Source organism: Hipposideros armiger, unplaced genomic scaffold (genome assembly GCF_001890085.2).
Source record: "Hipposideros armiger isolate ML-2016 unplaced genomic scaffold, ASM189008v1 scaffold_417, whole genome shotgun sequence".
Lineage (NCBI taxonomy): Eukaryota > Metazoa > Chordata > Mammalia > Chiroptera > Hipposideridae > Hipposideros > Hipposideros armiger.
Window position 1 is genome coordinate 201,060 of NW_017731767.1, and position 21,862 is coordinate 222,921.

A 21,862-nucleotide genomic window follows, 5' to 3' on the forward strand; every position below is an offset into this window, starting at 1 on the left:
TTTTTTTTTTTAATTGGATAACTGTGTTTTTCCCAGGACCCATCAGCTCCAAGTCAAGTGGTTGTCCTTCAGTCTAGTTGAGGATGTTGCAGCTCAGTCAGTCGCAGTTTTCTTTTTCTTTTTTCTTTTTTCTTTTTTTTACAATTTTATTGGGGAGTTGGGAAAGGGGAACAGCCAAGTTGTTGTCCCTCAATCCTAGTCATGGAGGGCACAGCCAGCTCAGCTCCAAGTCCAATTGCCATCTGGCCACCCGTCGGCAGCTCAGCTCAAGGTACCGTGTTCAATTGAGGGAGTCTAACTGGCAACCTTGTTGTTAGGAGCATGTGCTCTCACTAGCTGAGCCATCCTGCTAACTGTTGGCAGCTCAATTCGGGTGCAGCTCACCAACCCATGTGGGAATCGAACTGGCAACCCTGTTGCTCAGAGATAGTGCTCTCAACCAACTGAGCCACTCAGTCAGCCCTCGGTTGCCATTTTCAATCTTGTTGTGGGGGGGGAGGATGCAGCTCGCCATCCCATGTGGGAATTGAACCGGCAACCTTGTTGTTAGGAGCACGCACTCTAACCAACTGAGCCATCCAGCCACCCACCGGCAGCTCAGCAGCAGCTCAGCTCAAGTCATTGTCTTCAATCTAGTTGCAGAGGGCACAGCTCACTGGCCCATGTGGGAATCCAACCGACAGCCTTGTTGTTCAGAGCATACGCTCTAACCAACTGAGCCACCCAGCTGCCCCGTGTCTGGCTTATTTCACTCAGCATAATGTCCTCAAAGTTCATCCATGTTGTATTCTGATTTTTTTTTTTTTTTAAGATTGTATTCGGGAAATTGGGAAGGGAAACAGCACTGGGGAATCATGGAAGGGGAACAGACAAGTTGCTGTCCTTTTGTTCTTCAGTCTAGTTGTGGACGACATTGCTTCACTGGCCCACGTTGGTATTATCATTGCACTCATCCCGGGTGAGGCCATTGGACGGCCGCTCACAGCGGCTCACAGCAGCAGGGGCTGCAGCCTACGCCGTCGCCAGCAACTCACGGCAGCCCAGCTCCAGGTTGAGCTGTTGTTCACCATCTTAGCTGTAGAGGGCACAGCGTCACTGGCCCTCATGTGGGATCCGAACCGGGACCCAGCTGCTCAGAGTTGGAGTCCCAAGCCGACTCTTAACCAACGTGCCACTCAGCCGGCCCTATTTATTTTTTAAATTAAAGTTTATTGGGGTGACAATTGTTAGTAAAGTTACATAGATTTCAGGTGTACAATTCTGTAATACATCATCTATATATCACATTGTGTGTTCACCACCCAGAGTCAGTTCTCCTTCCATCACCATATATTTGATCCCCTTTACCCTCATTTACCACCCTCCTCCCCGCTCTGATTTACTTTTTTAACAGATCCCACTGGCTGCCTTGAGAATAAGGGCAGTGGTGGGAGGGCTGGAGAGACTAGGGTAGAGGTGACTGCACTGGTCCAAGTGAACAAAGATGGCGGTGGGGCCCATGTGGGGGTGGAGAGAAGTGACCAGATTGAGAACTTAATCTGATTGCTGATCAGCTGGCTCTTGAGAAAGGATTAGATATGGGGATACCAGAAAGTAAAGGAATGAAGGAGTTCAAGATTTGGGCCAGGGCAGTTGGGTGGGTAGTGGTGAATTTGGGGGCACAAGGTGTGGGGGGAAGATAACCTAGAGTCCAGCTTTGGCCAAGTTAGGTGAGAGATACCAGACAGAGACAGGTAGGACTGACCAAGGAGACTGGAGGGTCCTCGTGTGGGTCCAAGGTCTGGGATGGGGCAGAGGGAGCTATCAGCATAAACAAGTGGACTGAGTCATCCATGGACTGGATCCCCGGGCAGTGAGTGTAGACAGAGAGGACAGGCAGGGCTGTACCTGAGCCAGGTGACACTCTGCACATTGGTGGGGTGCGGGGGGGGCAGGGAGGGCCAGAGGCTGGCAAAGGAGGGTGTTGGGGCTGGTTAGCAGATCAATCAGGTCAGTGAGAGGCCAGGGCCCTGCAATCCCCCTGCCAAGGTGACACGTGACCATGGGGCAGCCACCAGGCGTCCTGGAGCAGGGAACCCCTCAGCTGCGGCAGCTGCTGCTGCTGTCACTGGTGACATTTTACTCCATGAGTGTCCCAGCTTCAAAGTCTCTGCAGGGGTAGGGGAGGGAGAAGAGGGGGCTGGAAAGGCGAGATGGGTTGCGGAAGGAGGCAGAGTCAGGCCACAGGAGAACTAAGCAGCCAGGAGTCAGCCAGAGTCCTCAGCTGAGGTACGTGGTCCTGATGGGTGGGGAGCAGCCACCCACATCCCGCAGTCCCTAGGGGACATCAGAGGATGTGCTGGGACCCTTGGTTGGCCCTAGGGCTCCAGGTCTGGTGTTGACCCTGATGTTTATGGCCCTGCTCACCTTCCCCCAGATGTCTGGGAAGGTGGCCATTGGCAGTGACATTGGGCAGGCCCGCCGGGCCGTGGAGCAGCTGCGGATGGAGGCTGGCATCAACCGTGTGAAGGTGAGGCCAGGGCCAGGTGGGCACGCTGGGTGAGGGGGCAGAGGGACAGCGGGGTGTGGCTGACCAGGCTGGCCTACAGGTGTCCAAGGCGGCTGCCGACCTGCTGCAGTTCTGCACGGAGCAGGCCAAGAGCGACCCCTTCCTGGTAGGCATCCCCGCTGCCACCAACCCCTTCAAGGAGAAGAAGCCCTGTGCCATTCTATGACGCTGGCCCTGAGGACCCCTCAATAAACATGAAGTGAATGCTCCTCAGAGTTTGGTGGACTGCAGTGAGGAGCGAAGCGGGACTGTGGGCTGGCAGGGGCACCTAGTCCAGCCTCCCCCTGCCCCCCGCCCCGCCCATTCCAGGGTCACACCCACCCTGGACTCTGGCTAACAGAACATGTACCTACCTCCCACCCCTGCGTGCCCCACACCCATGGGCTAGCCTTCGCAGATCCCATCTCCTGTAGAAACACGTCCAGAGGCAGAGTCCCTATCTACATGCCAATGCACGTTACACACATAGTCATCACCCACGTCCACACGTCTCACACACACGAAGATGCCATCCGACAGACAGGTGCCCACATCCCCCAGAATCTGTCTTCCTCTCACACACACGTACACTCACGGGCACACAGACAGGCACAGATGGTTAGGGCAACAACACACACAGCCAGCCCCCCTCCCCAGGGACACACAGACACATTGCATCCCAGGAGTGCATTGAGCTGGTCCAGTCACACCCAGACACAAACAGAAGAGGCTGTCACCGAGGCTTGCACGCACCACTCCAGGCCACAGCACCAATACATCAGGTTTATTTCTCCTGTACTTTCAAGAGACAGCAGGTACCCAAATCTTAACAAAAACAGGGCCCAAGGGTGGGGAGCAGCCCTCTGGGTGGGCCAGAACACCAATCTCACCTCCCCTGGCTTGGGGCCCAGCCCAGGGACCCCACCCAAATGTGACTGGGGCTCCTTGTGCCCAGGCCTGTGGGCCAGAGCAGGAGCAGCACCAGCAAGAGGGGGGGTTGCCGGAGAGCGAGCCGGTCGGCAGGTCCACATCCACGGCTGCCCGCTCAGGCCTGCAGCCTCCAGACCTCCAGCGACAGGCCCCCCGAGGCAGCTACCACCAGGTTGCCCTCAGCACAGATCTGGGCAGGGACATGAGGACTCAGGGGGGCTCTGGGCAGGGGCATGAGGACTCGGGGGGGGGGGGGGGGGGGGCTCTGGGCAGCCGGCAGGACATGTGGGGCAGAGCCTTACCCCATTTAGCACATTGTGGTGGCTTCGGGTGCAGATGGTCCTTGGTGGGTCTGTGGGCACGTGCACCTGGTGAGGGGCAACAGACAAAGTCAAGAGGTGTGTCCCTGGCCAGTGGGGGAGGGGGCCTGTCCAAGGGCCTCACCCGAATGGTCTTGTCAGTGGACGTGGTGTACAAGGCCCCCAGCGAATGTTTGATCCCTGTAATATGAGACCTGTGGCCCACATCAAAGGTCTGCAGGTGGGAAGAACAGGTGACACTCAGACGAGTCTCTCCAAGGCCAGCATCCCACTGCCACTGGGGGTCAGGGATAGGGAGGAAGCCCAGGGAGGGTGGGGTAGCGGCAAAGGCCCTGGCTGACCCGGACAAGCTGGAAGCAGCCTTCCCGGTTGGCGAAAACGTGCAGCAGGCCCTGGTTGTCGCCAGCCCAGAGCTGGGGCTCTTGGTAGGACATGCAGAGTAGGTAGGAGTCCAGCTGTGGGTAGGACAAAGGACAGAGCAGCTCAGGCTGGGCCACACACAGCCCCAGTCCCTCCAGCCCCTGGGGAGGGCCCACCTGCAGCCGCTGCAGTACACTGTTGGCCCTGCGGTCAAACACCACGAGTGTGTGGTCCTCGCTGCCCGAAATGATGTGCCGGTCATCCGCCAGCAATGCCAGCACCGCGCTCGAGTGCAGCCGCCGGCTCTTCAGCAGGACTGGGCCAACTTCATGGGCGATGGGCCCCAAGAGGAAGGGGACATCAGAGCTCCTCAGAGGCTTCTCTAGCCCACCCAAGGATCCTGGGGTTCTGTCCTCCATGGCAAAACCCTCGGTTGGCTTCCCTCCCCATCCCACGGGTGACCCATTTCTTTCTTTTCCTGCCCCAGATGGATCTAGGCCTCCCAGGATCCCCAGGCCTCCATTGTCCACTCTCCCTTGGCCCCCCCCATCTTGTGTCCCATCTGCCTCCTCTTGTCCTATCTGCCCTCAGCACAGAGTGGACAGCCAAGTTCCAGCATAAAATGCCAACCAATGCCAAGAGAGACGAGCCTCTATCCCCACCCCCACTCAGCTCTGCCCAGATAAAGCATGCTAGACCTTCAATTAAAATTAGAATGAATATAAATAAATAAGCAGAAAAGCTTACGTGCCAAGCAGTGTTTTTGTTCTAGGTGTTTTATGTAAACTAACGTTTAATCCACCAAAGTAATTATTATCATCTCCCATTCATCCTATGGGGCTGGAGTTGTTACCCGGATTTTACAGATGGTGAAACCGAGGTTCAAGCTTGACTGGTGTCTTACAGCTAGGGAGTCGGGGAGCCAGGATTGTCGGGGGCTGTCTGCCTCCCAAGGGATTCCGGTTCAGAGGCCCCTCCTCTGGGCATCCACTCTGTCCCTCACCCCACCCCAGGTGAAAGTGGGGCTTCCTCTACCCCCTCCCCCTCTCAAAAGTCGCCTTTGTTGCCCTCAGCACAGCATAGGCCACTCTTGAGTGGTTACCATCTACTTCTGTGACTATCACCCCAGCCAGGCTGTGAAGTCTGAATGTCTCCTTCCCCAGCATGACCCTGAATCCCCCAGGCAGCCTTGATCTCCCGAGTTTGGGCCCCCAGCCCACCTCTGGGATCGTAGACTGTCACCTTCTTGTCATAGGTGCCAGTCACCAGGATATCAGGCCGGTAGGACAGGCACAGCACAGCAGCCTTGCCCCTGGGGACACATGGAGCATGGGGCTGGGGTGGGACCAGGCAGGGGCCTGTCCCCCCAAACCTCCCTCCCCAGGACCCCTCACACTTTATCTCGCCGAACTGCTGCCCATCAGCTGCCATGTCCCAGAGCTTCACCGTGCTGTCCCAGGAACCAGAGCACACTCGGTGGTCCAGCGCTGCCAGTGACCACACCCAACCCTGGAGGACCAGACCCATGTGACAGTCCCCATTTCACAGATAACAAAATTGAGGGTCAGAGAAGGGAGACAACCTGACTCAAGAGCCCAGAGCAAGTCAGCACTGTATAGAGGTTAGCGCTTAGATCTGTGGGTCTGACTGCAGAGCCCAGGACATGCCCACCCCTCACCCAATAATATTCCTAAATCAAGTCCCACAGTCTCAGCACCAGCAGTGGTTTGAGGCCACATGACAACGTGATTAAGATTGGGGCCTCCACTCCATGACCCAGGCAAATCAGGTCCCCTCCCTCAGTTTCCTCATTGGGAAAATGGGCATTAAAACAGTCTCTGACTCAGGAGCTAATGTGCACAAAGCGCTGGCTGGTGACTGACTTGATCCTCACCAAACTCTGAGGAGAGTGCTGTAAGGTGTCCTGTTCTACATATGAGGGAACTGAGAGCACACAGAAGTTGAGTTCCTTGTCCAGGGTCACACTTCCAGGAAGTAGCAAAGTGGGGATTTGAACCCAGCAGCCTGGTTCCAAGGCCAAGCTCTTGGCCACCAGCCTAGACCACCTCACTGACTGATGCAGTTGCCCCTCCACGGCCACTTCACAATCATGCTCAAAGCTTTGTGATCCCCAAGGGCAGCCTCATAACTACCCTGCCCTAGACCTCTCAAGACATGTCTGACATCTATTGAGCACCTACTGTGTATCCAAGTCTGAATGAAGTTCTTAATTACTGTTCGTTTCATTCATCCTCATTCTAACTGACCCCTGGACAAAAGTAGAAATTGAGGCCCAGAGAAGTCATATATCTCACCCCATATTATGCTAACAAAAGGAGAGCAAGATTGCAATCTATGAGGTCTGGTGCCAAAACCCATACCCTTAGCCACAGCACCTAACCCAGGCCTTATGCCTCCTACTCCCTCACCTTGTGGGTGCTGTTCTGGGTGCCCAGGGCCTTGACCAGAACCTGGCTGGGCTCCACCCCCAGCTGTCGCAGGTCCCACAGGTTGACGTTGCGATCTCGGGAGCCCGACAGACAGAGTGTCCCACCCTGGGAGGGGAGTGAGATGATGTTGTCAGGGTCACCCTGGCCCACCCCTGCTGGGCCCCTCAATGAACCCCATCTCACCTGGAGCAGCAGCACTGAGTCAATGGAAGCAAAGTGCCCATCAGCCAGACAGAAGTACTCAGCCCAGCGCCCATCCTCTGCCCAGCGTGACAAATGCTGCTCCAGCTCAATGCAGGCCGCTGGCCAGTCAAAGTCTTCTTCTGTGGGTACCACGGGTGGGGTCTTCAGTGGGCAGGAAACTTGCTATCCACAGCAGCTGCTCAAACCCACCCCTGGCTTCCAGGAAGCCCAACCAGCACCAGATTTGGAGAGACCCCAACCTGGATCCCTCACCCAACCCCAAGGAGGTCCAGGCTCTAGCTTTGCGACCATCAGCCCACCCACCTTCCACACAGGTCTAGAACTACTCCTTACCCCAGTTTCCAGGAATGGGGGAACTGGAGCCTCAGGACCATCTTCCCAGGCCTCATCCCCCAACCCAACTCGGGGGATAGCAGCCTCAGGACATTACCGACCTTCCTCAACCCTGGCTGGGGTCCGACCTCAGTCCCTCAACCCTCAAACTGGGCATAGGAGCTAGGACTTCCTTCCTCAGCCATCTGAACCAGACCCCAGGAAGTGTTTCTCAAACTAGTATCTGTAAAACTGGGAGCCTTGTCAAGATACAGAACCCAAGCCCTAGGTACAGAGATTCAGTGGATGGGGTCCAAGCATCTATATTTATCAAGCTATTCGGGAGAGTCCCATTACTTCAAGGTCACAAAGCTATCTTATCCCCAAGGGACTAATGACCTCAGGGGCAGAGAGAATGACTACCAGCCCCTGGTTTCTTGGTTGCCTAAGAAACCAGGCTAGACCCTGGGCTTAAGGATCTTAGATTGATTGTACAACCTCTAAACTCTATCTCAGGGACCCCAGCCCCCAGATAGGTTTCTACAGCCTCAGGACCCCAAATGTCTGCCTCATGGTACACTCAGAAGTCAGGGGCTTTGGCACCACCAGTAGCTATCTCAGGTTCCACGGAGCCAAGACAGCCAGGAAGTCTGCTCTAGGAGTTGTGCTCACAGCACCCCAGGTACCCACTCCCCCGCCCTAAATCTGATCTGGGCGGGTGACCCTGGCCCCGGGGCGCGCGCACCTTCCACCACTGGATAGGGCGCGCGTACGCGGCGCTGCGCGCGTAGCCTCCAAGTGACATGGTCATGCACGAGGTCGCGCAGCGCGTGGCACACGCGCGGCAGGACGTGGAGCACGAGGCGCGCGTCCAAATAGGCGCAGATCTCGAGCAGCAGTTCAGGGGGAAGGCTCAGCAAGCCCGGGACCTCCACAGCCAGACCCTTGGACGCAGTCCGCGGCTCCGGGGCGCCAGGGAACGCGGTGGGCCCGGACAGCGCAGAGGTGCGCGGGGGCGCCAGGCCGAATTTCGGCGGACTGAGCACTCGGGACACGTAAGCCTCGGCCTGTGCGTCCGGGTCGGGCTCCGGCTCTGGGTCCGAGTCATCGTCCCAGGTGCGGGGATCGTCGCGCGGCCCTGGGGGTAGCTCCATGGCGACCGAGTGGGCGCGGCCGGACCGGCCCTGTCAGCTGCTGGCCCCGCGTCTTGTCTCCTAGGCAGCGCGAGGGCACTTCCGGCGCAGCCCGATTACGTTAGGCGCCGGCCGGAAATGAGCGACTCACGTGAAAACTGGCTGGATATTGACAGCCGGCTCATTCCAGCGGTCTTGTTCTGGAGCTTCATAGGCCCAGAGATGGGAAACGCAGATTCCCGGCTCCTTCATTTATACCATATACATACATATATATACACACTTTTTTTTTTTAGCTGAGCCATTGGCAGTTCGGCTCAGGCAGGGAATCCAACTGGCGATCCTGTTGCTCAGAGCTCACACTCTTGAGCAAACTCTTAACCAATTGAGCCACTCAGCTGGCCCCTGGCTCCATTTTTTGTTAAAATTTTTTTAAGATTTTATTGGGGAATCAGGGAAGGGGAACAGATAAATTGCTGTCCTTTTGTTCAGTCTAGTTGTGGAGGACATTGCTTCACTGGCCCATGTTGGTATTATCATTGCGCTCTTCCTGGGTGAGGCAGATCGGTTGTCGGCCACTGGATGGCCGCTCACGGTGGCTCTTGGCAGCTCACGCCAGCTGCCGGCCACTCACGGTAGCTAATGGCAGCCCACTGCAGCAGGGGCTGCAGCCTACGCCTTGGCCTCTTGGCAGCCCAGCTCTAGATGGAGCTGTTGTTCACCATCTTGGCAGTAGAGAGCGCAGCATCACTGGCCCTCATGTGGGATCCGAATCGGGGCCCTGCTGCTCAGAACTGATGTCCCAAGCCAGCTCTTAACCAACACGCCACCCGGCTGGCCCCTGGCTTCGTTTCTAAAACAAGCACCTTTGGTGGTGCCAAAACAGAAGGCCAGCATACTGTGGTTTAAAAAATGCAGCCCTGGGCCCGCCAAGTAGCGCGTTGGTTAAGAGTTGGCTTGGGACACCAGCTCTGAGCAGCAGGGCCCCGATTCGGATCCCACATGAGGGCCAGTGACGCCGCGCCCTGTACAGCTAAGATGGTGAACAACAGCTCCACCTGGAGCTGGGCTGCCATGAGTCACCAGCAACGGCAAAGGCTGCAGTGAAGCCGCAGCGGGCTTCCATAAGCTACCGTGAGCAGCTGGCAGCTGGCATGAGCTGTCAAAAGCCTGTGAGCGGCCATCCAGTGGCCGACAACCGATCTGCCTCACCCAGGAAGAGCGCAATGATAATACCAGCATGGGCCAGTGAAGCGATGTCCTCCACAACTAGACTGAAGAACAAAAGGACAGCAACTTGTCTGTTTCCCTTCCCTGATTCCCCAGCGCTGTTCCCCTCTTCCAATTCCCCAATAAAACCTTTAAAAAAAATGCAGCCCTGTCGAAGGTACCTTTCACAGGTGACACTGAGCTTAGAAATGCAAAGCCCCCTTTTCTGGGTTCACTGTCTGGGGCATATTAGTGATTAGAACCATCTCCTTCCAGAGCCAGAAATATGCACTCTTACACTGCAGAGCCATCGGTGGAACAGTTACTCTAAATCACCTAAAATCATACTGATAAAAACAGCACCTCTTACTGAAAGCTTCTTGAGGCAGTGTTAACACATAAATGATCTATCTCTAAGCAGCACTTGTTAGCCCCACCTGACTCTTCTCATATCCACATGGCTCTTTGCTCAAACATCTTCCCTGGTACCCTACTGTAAGACTGAACATCTCCCCCAATGTTTTCTCCCCTTCCCGCTATATTTTTCTCTATGGGACACAAGTTTTGCTGTTTATTCCCATTAAGATGTACACACTTGAAAGAATGTTGGACGTGTCCGTTTTGGAGGGTTTTTTGTTTTCCCAGATTGATGCAGGTGATCTTTGGGCCATACTGAGGTTGCCACAGATTTTATTCTGAGGCTTGTGCATCCCCAAGGCTGAGCAATTTCTCATTTGCCTCAATAATTTACGTATCTTCCACAGGCCTGGTGCTGGGCTGAACTTTCTACAGAGATGCCTAAGATGCCCAGCGATCCAGAGTTGTGAAGTCAGCCAAAGAGCCAAGGTCTTGTCCCTTGCCACTCAGTTTAGTCTAAGGCAGATGGAGATCTGGAACTTAATGGCTCCTCTTTAGTGAGCTCAGGACGTTTAGTGAACTGTAATTGTCTTAAGAGAATGCACTCCACATGTATGTTATTGCATTTAATCTTCATCTTTCAAATTCACCATCTCAATTTACAGGGAAGAAAACTGAGAGGACTGGGGTTCCAAGTAATGTGCCCTTAGTGTTTTACTTCCTTCCCCACACCCCAATTATATTTCCTGACCTAAGTCCTATATATCCCCATTTCTAAAGTTTCCAAGGCCCCTCTGTCCCCCGCCCTACATCTCTACTGCCAAAGCCAAGGACACAGGAGGCCAGCTGGAGACCAAGGATTTCACAAGAAACTGATCTTTACTCAACAAAGTTCTACACAAGTGGAATCTCACGCCACCTCGGCGCCAATCCCCAGCACAGCACGGTAACAAATGGACAGACCCTGGAGCCCGCAGGAGGAAGAGGGTGAAGGGGAAGGAGGGGCATGAGACTGAGCGGGACTGCGGATCAAGGCCAGTCAGGGTCCGCAGCCCTGAGCAGGGGAGATTGAGAAGCTGCAACTTCGTTGTGCAAAAATCAACCAAAAATAAATTAAAAAATTAAATAGATTAAAAAAAAAAAAAAGACAACGAACCAGGCTCCCCCTTCCCTGAAGGTGGTTGGAGCACCCCTATCCTGGGTGAAGTGGTTTCCAATCCCATCAGACAGCTAGTCCATCCACACACCCCAAGACCCAGCAGAGGATGCTCCAAAGAACTGGAATTACCAGAAAACTAAATGGTATTAAATTTTTTTTTCTTTTTTTTTTTTTACAAATGGCTTCCAGAGACCTGCTGGAGTTTCAAAGGGGTGGGGGGTGGGGGAAACCAGCTGAGTTTATGGAATGTGCACCAAGTGCCCCTTGGAATAGAGGCAGGGCCTGACCCTGTCTGAGAGATGACACGGGGCTATGATGGGGGGGGGGGGTCGGTCCAAGCCCCTGGTAGGATGGATGGAGCAGGCCCCAGGATGCAGGAATCCAGTCAAAGCCCCAAAAGGTGCCCCCCAATAAGTAGAAAGCAGGGGAGGAGAAAAGGGAAAAAGTTAAGGGGGCTGCAGGGCCCAGTTTCAGTCTTGAGGCCAAATAGAAAGTAACCATACTCCCTTCCACTCTAAGGGAGCCTCTCCCACTGTGACCACATCCCAAAGTACTCCAAAAAAGTCCCTAGAATCACTGCCCCAATATGGTGGGATCTCAGGACCCACTGGGAGCTCTGATGAACAGGCAGCCTCAGGGCCTCAGGGTGTGTAGGGAGGCACCACCTTTCCTCTCCTCCAAGCCCTCGGTTATGCTGGCAAAGCATAAGCCTTCGTCCCCTGTCACCATCAATTAAATGCGCCAGCCCTCGTGTTAAAACTCGGGGCCTGGAACTTGAAGAGGGCTCTCAGCACAGAGAAACAGATTGCCCTTGAAATGGATTTGCTTATGGAGAGAGGCAGGGGTAGGTGTCAGCAGCTCTGGCCACCCTATGCTCTCTTCCAGAAAAAGGTCTCAGCCCAGTGTCTTCAGAAGTCACTGGAGCACACACAGGATAGGAAGAAAGAGGGACCTCTGGCCATCCCCAGCTGCTCCAGTGATACCCACTCTTCTATCTGGAACAGGGCAAGGAGGGGGACACACTGGCTGAGGCTGCCACAGAGATGGCAGGAAGTGTGCGGAGCAGGTCCAAAGCATACGCGTGCTGACGGGGCAGCCCCAAGGTGGCCGTCCTCTTGCCCTGGCCCCAGGCTCCCAGTGGAGGCCTCCAACCCACCCAGCCCTCCCCAATCACTGCCAATTCCGGCAAAATGGCAGAAGCTTCTTAAACTCTAGATGCAGGTTACACGGAAGGCCTTACGGGTTAACTCAGGGGTTCACTAATTCTACTGTCTCCATGCAGTCGGGGAAATGGTGGGGCAGCTGGCTTGGCCTGGCTGGCTGCAGTGCCCGCACATGCGTGTGGCCACATGTGTACGTGTGAGTACGTGTCTCTACAGGAACCCCCCCTCCCCGCCTGCTTTCCCCTTGCCTCATCCTAAGCCAGATTCAGTCGGCTGTGTTGATTCCTCCCTCCCACATGGCTGGCCCAAGTGGGCTGCCTGAGGTGACCCTGCTTAGAGCAAGGGGCCCTTGCTGCCAAGAAGTCCCACCCCCCTCCCATTTGTAGGACGAGTGTGGAGGCCCCACCCACCTGCCCACCACTGACTGGCCACACAAGCCGGGCATAGCAGGTAGATGGACAGGGAAGGCGTCTGGATTGGGTCCCACTCACTCCTCCCTAACCCCCCTCGACCAGGGCACGGCGACTTCTGGACGCAACGCGATCCACAGCAACCCCTCCAAGATGACGCAAACAGAAACCTGCAGGGAGAGGAGGGGGGTCAGAGCCTGTGCCACCTCAGCCCTGACGACAGCACCAGCCCCCTGCCTGCAGCCTCTTTACCTGGCAGTCGCAACATTCCTCTAGACTCCATAGAAAGCAGCCAGCCTCTCCTTGAGCAGTGGCGGGAACTGCTCTGAGAACTGCTGCCAGTTTTCCTCCCCAACTTGGTCTTTGAAGCCATGAAGGATCTGTGGTGGAGGGAAGAGGCACCCAGAGCAGGGCAAAATGAACTTGGCCTCTCCCCCCAGAGGGTGTACCCCCTGCCGCCTCCTGGAAATACTAAGCAGGAGCCTCACCTTATAAAACATGTCCCGAAGGTCATCCTTCGGGCTCACCCAGGAGGCTACAGCGTCGCAGAAGAAAATAAAGTCCTGAAACGCGACGGATCCCATGTGAAGGACCGCCCGAGCCCAGCCCCAGCGCCTTCCCTCAGAGCCCAGCCGCCCCAACCTGCACAACGCCCCCGGGGTTGACGCCTATCATCATGCAGATGCCTCGGAAGGCTGAGTCCTTCTCCTCGTTGTCCCTGATGTTCCTGAGGGATGTGCACCTGTGGAGAAGGTGAGCATCGGGGAATCAGCAGGCAGAACGGTGGCAGAAGGGCATCCATGGGGGGCAGTGAGGCTGGGGTGGGCCATGTGTCTATCAGGTGTGGAGGAAGCAGGGGACCAGTGGACAGCGGGGCTGGGACGTGCATCTATGGATGGGCAGGGCTGGGTGGCCACAGGTGAGGAATGGGTTGGGCCTGCCCCACCCACCCCACTGCCCGGCCCACCATACGGCAGGCCCCATACAGGTGAGCACACACCAAGGCCGGATGAACTGCTGCAGCATGGGTGCCACCTCCTGTGGGCACACGTAGCCCAGGCGGCCGATGGTGATGGCTGGAATGGCAGAGGGACTCGTCAGGCGACCTGCAACCCCGAGCGGCCCCGGGACGGTACGTGGCAGGGCCTCTGGCATGAGGCACCAGCCCCGCCCCATGGGCCCCAAGGGAAGAGCTGCCACTGGCCTTGGCCCAGAGCTTGACCCTGGAGCTTGGCCCAGCCTGGGTCTTACCCTGAGGCCAGCCATCTTTTTTGCTGCTCCTCCCAGAACCCCTTCCAGACACCTTCCCTAGTTCTTTCCCAAGACTTCTTCTCAACTACCCTCCCAGCCAGGAAGCCCAACTCTAGGGGCCAGGCAAGAAGGCAGCAGAGGCCCAGACGTGATGCCCACCTGTGTTCTCCAGCAGCGTCTTGGGTGTGTTGGGCCGGTTAATGATCTCTACCAGGTTGTTGAGGACCATCTGCACGTAGGGCTGCATCTCTGCCCCTAAGGGACCGGCCAGTCAGAGCCCCGCACAGCCCACACCACCTACGCTGACAGCCCCAGTTGCATCTAGACATGGGCCAACCACAGCTGATGAGGGAGTGAAAAACCTCTCCGGCTGGTCTCCAACCCAGGACCCATGGCCAACCCAAGACAGACCCACACTCTCCAAACACCAGAAGCTTCCCTGGAGTCACTGCTAGACATCAGGGTGAGGCCACACCAGCCAGCCTCGCTGTAGGGGGACGGAGGAAGTTGCCAAACAGTCCAATCAGAACAGGCCTCCTGTCCTGCCTCTTTACAGAAGCCAACCACAGATGGCCTTTCAGCCATTCAGCCCATCTCTGATAAAAATGCTCAGAGGTGTCCTCTTGCCCTGGCCCATGGGAGCCTTCCTCAAGGAGCACCAGTGTCCTCTTGAGGGGACCTGTCAGTCAGAGCCAGGCTCCTATACCCAGAAAGGGAACACGCAAGAGGGGCATAGCCTGACCCCCTACAGGACACTCACCCATCTGCATGCAGATCTCTCCGATGGCCCAGGTGGCATTGTTGCAGACAGAGATGAACTCAGGGTTCAGGTTGGTGCCCAGGATGGGCATGAACTCAGCTGGTGGGGAGAAAGAGGGGTGCTGAGAGGGAGGGCCTGCTAGGATGAGCTCCGAGATCTGGCCAGGCAGGCCCCATCAGACAGTACGAACACATCCCAATTCGGTCACAGAGCTCCCCAGTCATTGCTCCATCACTTGAGGCTAGGGCTGCGGTCGTGGGGTAAGGATGAAACGGGCATCATACCAATACAGGGCTTGACGTGGATGAAGCAGGCTTTGGTGAGGTCTCCCAGGAGGGCGAAGGAGCTCTGCCGGACCTCGGGCATGGAGTCCTGAGGGTCAGAGTAGTGTCAGCTTAGAAGGGCTCCCCTCCCGCCAGCCAGCCAGGGTCCCAAAAAATCCCTCAGTGCAGGGCAGCTAGGGGAGCAGTCCCTAGAGCACAGCTTGACCCTTCTACTTCCCAGCACTGAGGATGCGGGCCCCTCCCTGTAAATTGGGACTCGGGGGGCCCGTGAATGAGTGCCTTGCTCAGGGCACTGCTACAGAGGGGGGTGCACATGGAACTGCTGCCCATCCTGATACACAGGACGGGGGTGATGTTGGAGGGACCAATGCTTTCACTTTTCTTCTTTTCTACCTTTTCATTTTCTACATTGTTGGCCTGGAAAATGAGCTTTTACTCATGTCTTATTTGAATCCCTTTTAAAAACAATTACAAGGTTCTTTTTATGAGCCCCCTTTCCCTGATGTCCTTGGGTTACAACCAAGGCCCTGAGTACTCCCCAGGGTGGCCCACACAGGCTGCTGGGTGTCGTCACTGGGAGTTTGAGGCCTATGAAGGGCGCTCACCCACCTGCATGCACTGGAAGAGCAGTGTCATGATGTTGCTGCGGGCCACCAACTGCTCCACGTGGCCGCCCAGGCCCTCGGCCAGTCCGCTGAGCAGGTCTAGCGCCACGATCATGAAGTCCTTGTCAGGGGCCTCATACTGCTCAGGGTGCTGGGTGTACATCTGGGCACAGATGGGGGTGGGCGGACAGGTAAGAAGGGCAGGCTAAGGCTGGGGCAGCAGCAGAGGAGGGGGCGGCGGAGTGGCAGCGGGTGGGTGCTCACCATAGCCTGGGCCAGCGTCTTCTGCACTAGGGTGACACAGCGCTGGTAGACAGGCTCGCAGTAGGGCAGGAAGCCACTCTGTAGGGCGGTGGCCACTGATGACAGACACTGGCAGGAGGAAGGCAGGAGAGGTGGACTTAGGAGGAGTGGGGCGGGGCTGCAGGAGGGAGTCTGGATTTCACCCACCTCCAACAGAGGGAAGAGGTCCTTGTCTTCATCCTTGAGTTCGTTCCACTTCTGGATGAGTGGCGGCATCAGCTTCTGGATGTATTCCTGAGGAAGGAGCAGAAAGTCAGGGCTCTCCGGGCAGGGGTGGTGGCCTGGGAACCAGCAGGGCTCCCTGTGACTCAGAGGTACCCACTGCCTGAGCAGTGAGGCCTGGGCTCCTCGCTGTGGCTCATGGGGCCCTGCAAGGCCTCGCCACCCAGCCAGACGTCCAGGACCTTCTCTTCTGTCCCAAGCCCTGTTCTACCCAGCCCTGCCCCCTCGGAGCCTGGGTCAGCACCTCCTGGTTCCCATAAGCCCCTGAACTCCCCTGGCACAGCACTTACCACACAGTCTCAGAACTGTCTGTCTCCCCCACTAAACAGGGAGCAGAGCAAGGGAGGGGGCTGGGTCTGTCTGCCTGTCGAGGTCATGGCCACATCCCTGGCGTGCGACACAAGGTCGCCGCCAGGTCACCGGATGTCAGGGGGCACGGGATCAGGAGGGAGCCGCTGTGGGGTCTCACCGGCTGGTTGAGGTGGTGGCCCACAGAGTCGGCGAGGGTGCCGATGGCATCATAGAGGATGAGCAGGTTCTTGTGCTGGTACTTGCCAAAGGCGAAGACGAGGGTGTCCAGGATATAGCTGAGGTAGGGCACCAGCTCCGTGCAGGCCTCCTCCTCCAGGGTGGCGAAGGCACTGGAAGGGGGGACAGGCTCAGTGGGGGTCTACTGGCAGGGCTGGGCCACAGGCAGGTGGAGACAGGAGCGAGTAGTTGGGATCAGCCAGTACGAACACGTTAGAAATCAGCGGGATGTCGACGGTAATGAATATCATCACTTCCCAAAGGGCAGCCAGTGGCTCAAAGGTGGGGATTGTGGGGCCAGGGGTTGGGGGTCACCTGCAGGCTGCCTCCTGCACCCTCTTGTTGCCATCCAGGATGCGCTTGAGCAGTTCCGTCATCAGAGGCTTGAGGTGCATGTCAGGTGGCTGGCTGACCACCCAGTGGGCATAGCGACTCAGCGTCCAGCAGGCGATGGAGCGGACCAGGGCCTTTTTGTCCGACAGGCACTGGATAAGGTGTGGGATCAGCTCAGGCAGGTAGGGCACCATACCCTGCATGCAGCCTGCAAGAACAGCACAGGGGCAAGCCTGAGCCCAGCTAAGCCTGGCCACACCCACCTCTAGGGGAGAGAATCCAGAGCATCTGACAGGTAGGGAAACTGAGACTCAGGTTAAATAACTGGCTCAGAGTCACAAAGCCAGTGGAAGGCAGGGTCAGGAGGGAAAGCAGCATCACAGCAAACCTTTCCCTGCCACGGGCTCCACCCCATCACGGTCACTCATTAATTCATAGATGACCAGGCTGCACAGTGACTCAGGCTTTACAGGCAACAGTGACCCCAATGGATGACAAGTGCTTTTGTTTTGAAACCTATTTTGGATATTTGTTGACTTCTTTCTCTATTTTTCATTTTCTTTAAAAAAAAAAAAAAAAAAACAACCCACTGAGTATGTCTTTTAATTAGAGAACACAGATAATGGGACACCCCCTAATAATCCAAGACAAGTGATCCATCTTTTACTGGTTTAGTGTCAGTTCCTCTAGGTCTTTTCCCATGAATATGCAGAACACCTATGTAGTCTAGTCATTGATACACATATATTAACATAAGCTACATTACACTTATTACATAAGGAAACGTTTCCTTAATCTTGCAAGTTCTCCAGGGTGAGGGCTCCTGCTGCCATGTCTGAACTTTTTGAGACACGCCTGGATGCTGAGGCAGTCATGATTGATGCCTGTAACAGACTCACAAAGCCCCTCTGGTCATTTAAGCTGTACAACCCATCGGGACAAAGGGCACCCGAAAGCCATGGCAGTAACAGCATACCACGTGAAGTTTCAGGAAACACCACCACTGCACACTTATTCTGGCAGGTCAGCCCCATAGCCGGGAGCAGGTTTGAGTCCCAGCTGCACCCTGGGTGACTGGGGAAGTGGTGTACATCCCTCTGTCTATGAAACCCACCTCATCAGGTAGTGGTAAACCCGTGGAAGCAGGGTGCCGGCCATGGGACTAGCACTGCAGAAGTGATTGTTCCTATTACTGCGGTACCTATAATTATGCTTACAACCTCATAGATTGCCTGTCTGTGAGAATCAAGGAGAGGGCTTGCATTTCGGGGTTTGGGGTTCCTTTCAGGCCCACAGGCTGAGCGGAACATTCAAATCCCAAAGCTGTTTGAAGGGCCTAAGCAGTCCTCTGGAGAGAACTCAGGAATGGCATCGCTCCGCCACGCAGCCCTGCCTGGGCCAGCCCCAGTCTCCATCAGCACAGGGGCCAGAGGTCAGGCACAGGGAGGCTGGAGGAGCACTCACCCTCAGCGATGGCGCCCAGCACCAGGATGCCCGACTCCTTGACCACCCACTCAGGGTGGAAGAGGAGTCCCTTGAGCAGGGGAAGGAGATGGGGTAGTAGTTCCTCCCGGAAGACATTAGCCAGGACGTCCAGTGCAGCTGCCGAGCACTTCCCTAGGGCAGGAAAATCGACAGGCAGGCTCAGGCTCAGGGAAGCCCATCAGGCAAGACCTCCTCAACCATACCCCCAGATCAGATTATCAAATATGATTAGAATCTTCATGATCTGCATGGGTTTCTCATCACCTCCCGAGACGGAACCCAGGGCTGGCTGCCCCCAACTACCACCACCCCCAAACCCTGCCAGGGCCACGCACTCAGATTCCAGTCGGACAAAGCATCATCATCATCATCATCCTCTGCATCCTCAGAGCCATCCGGCCGCTCGGCCTCATGGGGCAGAGTCACCGTGCGTGACTTGTGGAAGCGTGGCTTGATGTCCTGCTCGCTGTCAGGGACTGCCTCGTCCTCCTCCACATCCCCCTGTGGGCCAGGCAGACCGCTAAAGACCACCACAGTCCCAGCCCCAACATCCCGGCCCTCACCTGCCTGCCTGTGCCCGGCAATTGGCCCCAGCTGACCTTGAGCAGGATGATGTCAATTTCCGAGTACTTCATCCCATTTACCAGGATGGGGATCAACCTGTCAGGAGAGAGGCTGTTCACTGGGAGGCAGGGCCCCCTGGGGGCTTCAAAGCCGGGGCAACAAGGAAGCAGAGGTACTAATGGGAGCATTAAGGGCAGACTGTATGGAACATGCTGATTCTAAGGACCCCACATCCATTCATTTCCCTTTGTGGGAACTATCCCAACGTAGTCTCAGCCCCTGTAACAGGGACAGAGCTGAGAAACTTGGAACAGTGCCTGATTCCCTAGGACATCATAAGGCAGAGGAATGGCCCTAGTCACCAGGCACTTCCCTGGGATGGAACCAGGTTAGGGTAGCAAACAGGCAGGACAGCCAGCCCCCTCAGCTGGAGCCCATGTACCTCAGGATCGGAAACTTTGATTAGAACCTTCACTGACTTAGGAATAGGCGAGTGATCCAAGCTGGCCCTAGAACTTTTGCTGGAAATACTGGTCAAGAGAAATTCTTTTCTGAGATGTTCCGATACTGTTAAGCTGTAGGCCACAGCACGGCTATGAGGTCATGCCTGAGAATAGAGCCAAAGTAGAGGAAGTAGATCTGAGACTAGACAGATGCCTTTCACATCCTTTGGGCACCTGGATCCAGCTATGCCTGAAGGCTTTGTTGACTTCTGATTTTTTTTCCACCTTAACTTATTTAATTTTCAAGTCCTTAAAGTTACATTCATAGCACTTGCAAAATAAATGTATGCAAGCATAGAAAGTAAACACAGATAGAAGAGGTGGAGGCTGGTGTAGGGGACAGCAGGCAGGAGGGACACTCACTGGACCAGGTGGGAGGCCAGGACTTCCTTACAGATGGGCTGCTCGGCCAGCGTCAGCCAGAACTCGCAGGCCTCAAGGGCCACGTTCTCATCATGGTCCTGGGTCCTCTGCAGCATGTACTGGGGAGGGATGGGAGAAAGGCTAAGGCCCTGTCCAGCTAGGGGTGGCTCCCCCTGTACGCCCACTCTACAGCACCCGGCTGGCCTAGGTGTGCACACCTGGATAATGCTATGCATGTGGGGGATGAGCCTGTCGATTCGCACTTCCAGCAGCATCACCAGGGCACGGCACACATTCTTCCGCACCTCAGGATCATCATCCACGGCCAGGGCAAACAGGTGCTGTGAAGAAGGTGGGGTCAGCCACAGCGGGGATCCCCAGCCCTCATCCTACTTGCCCCCAGCCTGGCAACCCACCTCGATGAAGGTGTCAATATTGTCCATCAGCGCCTGGGCCCGGTCCATGATGAACTGGTTCACACAGGCAATGGCATGGGACCTGGCAGGGAGCAGGTACATGGGTCACCCCCACCCTGCCCACCCCAGGCCCCCTGCAGACTCCTGGGGAGCTACACTCACCGGATCTTGGGGCTGCAGTGCTTGAAGAACTGCAAGAACTTGGGGATCATGATGTTGAGGGGCCTGTTGAGGGCATCGCTGTCCAGGAGCTCGGATGAGTCTTCACAGATTTTCTGCAGGGCTCCAAAGGCTCCCTGAGCGGGGAGGAGCACACATGGGTGTGGGTCCTAGGCCAGCCCCAGCTCCTGCCCAGGTGCGCCATGGCTTGCGCCTACCTCGCACGTGTTGTAATCCTCTGAGTTGAGCAGGTTGCACAGCTGGGGTAGCAGCTCAGGCCACATCTGCAGCTCACCCTTGGAAGCGATGGTGGTGATGAGAATGCCTGGGCAGCCAGGAAAGGACGCTGCCTCAGACTGGGTGCAGGCAGGCCTGCCTGGCACCCTAGCCCTCCCTGCCACTTTCTGGACACTCTCCCCCACGAACCCTACACACCCCTTTCGAGATTCCCTGAGCCTTACTGTAAGTCAGTTCTGTTCCAGGCCCTGGGATACAGTGCAAAACTAAACACAAAATCCCTACCCTTAGAAGCTGATTGTCTAGTGAAGGAGGCTGCGAGGTCAAGACCTGGGAGGATAGACGCCAAGAGCTAAGGGGAGAAATGAAGCAGAGAAGATGGCTAGCAAGGACTGAGGATGAGGGTATCAATTTAAAGTTGGGTGTCCAGAGCTTCCCCCAGGTGACATCTTGATATCTGAGCAAAGACCTGAAGGAAGTGAGGGAGAAGCCATCTAGGTCCATAGGGAAAGAGCATCCCAGGCAGAGAGAATGGCAGGTGCAAAAGCTTGCGGGCAGGAGCAAACCTGGAGAGCTTACAGATGGGTGAGGAGCCAGTGGGGCTGGGTGGGGGAAGGTGAGGGCTTGGAGGGTGCAAGGGGCAGGTCCTGCAGGGTGAAGTGGCCTCAGGGAGGACTTGTACTACTTACTAGAAACCCAAAACCCAAGTATAACCTGCACTAGGCATCTGAAGTGTGAGGGCAGTGGAGCTGAATGTGAGTGATGTCGGTGTGCAGAGATGGTTTTTAAAGCCAGGAGGTGGCAGTCTTTCCCAGAGGGAGAAGCTGCCACTGCTAACACTCCAGATGACCCTGGCTCACACATCTGCTAGGAAAGGTGCTCCCTGCGGTAGACTGTGAGTACAGTCCCGGTCCCATCCCTATCTGTGTGATGTTGGCCACATCACCTAACCTCTCTGTGCTTCAATGGGAATAAAGACCAATGATTTCCTAGGGCTCCTGGGAAACTTCAGTGACTTAAGTACTCAGGGCAGAACCTGACGCCTGGAGTGAGCTTGGTAAGTCCAGATCCTTCCGCTGGCCTCAGAAGGGGTATTGTCAGGGTTAAGGGTCACTTTTAACAGAGGCAACAGGCCCAAAGATCAGTCCTTCTGGCATGCCCCAGCATCTATCTCAAATTTAATACTACTTTTCTGTCTTTTTAAGATTACCTTCCCTCAGAGAAAGACAAATATCATATGATCTCACTTATACGTGGATTCTAAGGAACTGAATGGATGGGAGAAGTGGATGGAGATAGTCTCAGAGACACAGAG

General features: G+C 55.9%; 3 protein-coding genes across 13 annotated transcripts in view; 1 reads left to right on the forward strand and 2 right to left on the reverse strand.

The window, feature by feature from the left end:
* Positions 1–2,814, forward strand: part of GNG14 (G protein subunit gamma 14) — a 4,989-nt gene extending 2,175 nt beyond the window's left edge. The window contains exons 2-3 of the mRNA XM_019664169.1: positions 2,417–2,509; positions 2,589–2,814. Coding sequence (XP_019519714.1) covers positions 2,417–2,509; positions 2,589–2,714 — 219 coding nt within the window. The 3' untranslated portion in view covers positions 2,715–2,814. The remainder of the gene's footprint in view (positions 1–2,416; positions 2,510–2,588) is intronic.
* FBXW9 (F-box and WD repeat domain containing 9) lies at positions 1,338–8,353 on the reverse strand. 8 transcript variants are annotated; one of them, XM_019664159.1, is made up of 11 exons: positions 7,849–8,353; positions 6,771–6,910; positions 6,567–6,692; positions 5,534–5,646; positions 5,358–5,449; positions 4,314–4,462; positions 4,119–4,232; positions 3,902–3,991; positions 3,760–3,825; positions 2,902–2,955; positions 1,338–2,179 (listed from the first exon to the last, which is right to left on the reverse strand). In XM_019664159.1, the coding sequence occupies exons 1-11, from the start codon at positions 8,255–8,257 to the stop codon at positions 2,141–2,143; spliced, it is 1,392 nt and encodes a 463-aa protein (XP_019519704.1). In that variant the 5' UTR covers positions 8,258–8,353; the 3' UTR covers positions 1,338–2,140. The 8 variants fall into 8 exon arrangements, with proteins under 8 accessions (XP_019519704.1, XP_019519708.1, XP_019519703.1 ...); XM_019664163.1 differs by having other exon boundaries at positions 1,338–2,149; positions 7,849–8,352; XM_019664158.1 differs by lacking the exon at positions 1,338–2,179 and adding an exon at positions 2,456–2,534.
* Positions 8,354–10,649: 2,296 nt separating this feature from the next.
* TNPO2 (transportin 2) overlaps positions 10,650–21,862 on the reverse strand; it is a 15,514-nt gene continuing 4,301 nt past the window's right edge. For 3 of the 4 annotated variants that reach the window (XM_019664233.1, XM_019664234.1, XM_019664235.1), the window contains exons 5-25: positions 20,529–20,635; positions 20,314–20,447; positions 20,152–20,233; positions 19,954–20,076; positions 19,736–19,854; positions 18,905–18,965; positions 18,641–18,806; positions 18,285–18,437; positions 16,803–17,028; positions 16,429–16,600; positions 15,885–15,971; positions 15,699–15,806; positions 15,439–15,597; positions 14,830–14,917; positions 14,546–14,644; positions 13,945–14,040; positions 13,535–13,640; positions 13,177–13,276; positions 13,023–13,097; positions 12,787–12,914; positions 10,650–12,704 (exon numbers count right to left, since the gene is read on the reverse strand). In XM_019664233.1, coding sequence (XP_019519778.1) covers positions 12,807–12,914; positions 13,023–13,097; positions 13,177–13,276; positions 13,535–13,640; positions 13,945–14,040; positions 14,546–14,644; positions 14,830–14,917; positions 15,439–15,597; positions 15,699–15,806; positions 15,885–15,971; positions 16,429–16,600; positions 16,803–17,028; positions 18,285–18,437; positions 18,641–18,806; positions 18,905–18,965; positions 19,736–19,854; positions 19,954–20,076; positions 20,152–20,233; positions 20,314–20,447; positions 20,529–20,635 — 2,369 coding nt within the window. In that variant the 3' untranslated portion in view covers positions 10,650–12,704; positions 12,787–12,806. The remainder of the gene's footprint in view (positions 12,705–12,786; positions 12,915–13,022; positions 13,098–13,176; positions 13,277–13,534; positions 13,641–13,944; positions 14,041–14,545; positions 14,645–14,829; positions 14,918–15,438; positions 15,598–15,698; positions 15,807–15,884; positions 15,972–16,428; positions 16,601–16,802; positions 17,029–18,284; positions 18,438–18,640; positions 18,807–18,904; positions 18,966–19,735; positions 19,855–19,953; positions 20,077–20,151; positions 20,234–20,313; positions 20,448–20,528; positions 20,636–21,862) is intronic. The other variant, XM_019664232.1, reaches the window with a different exon arrangement.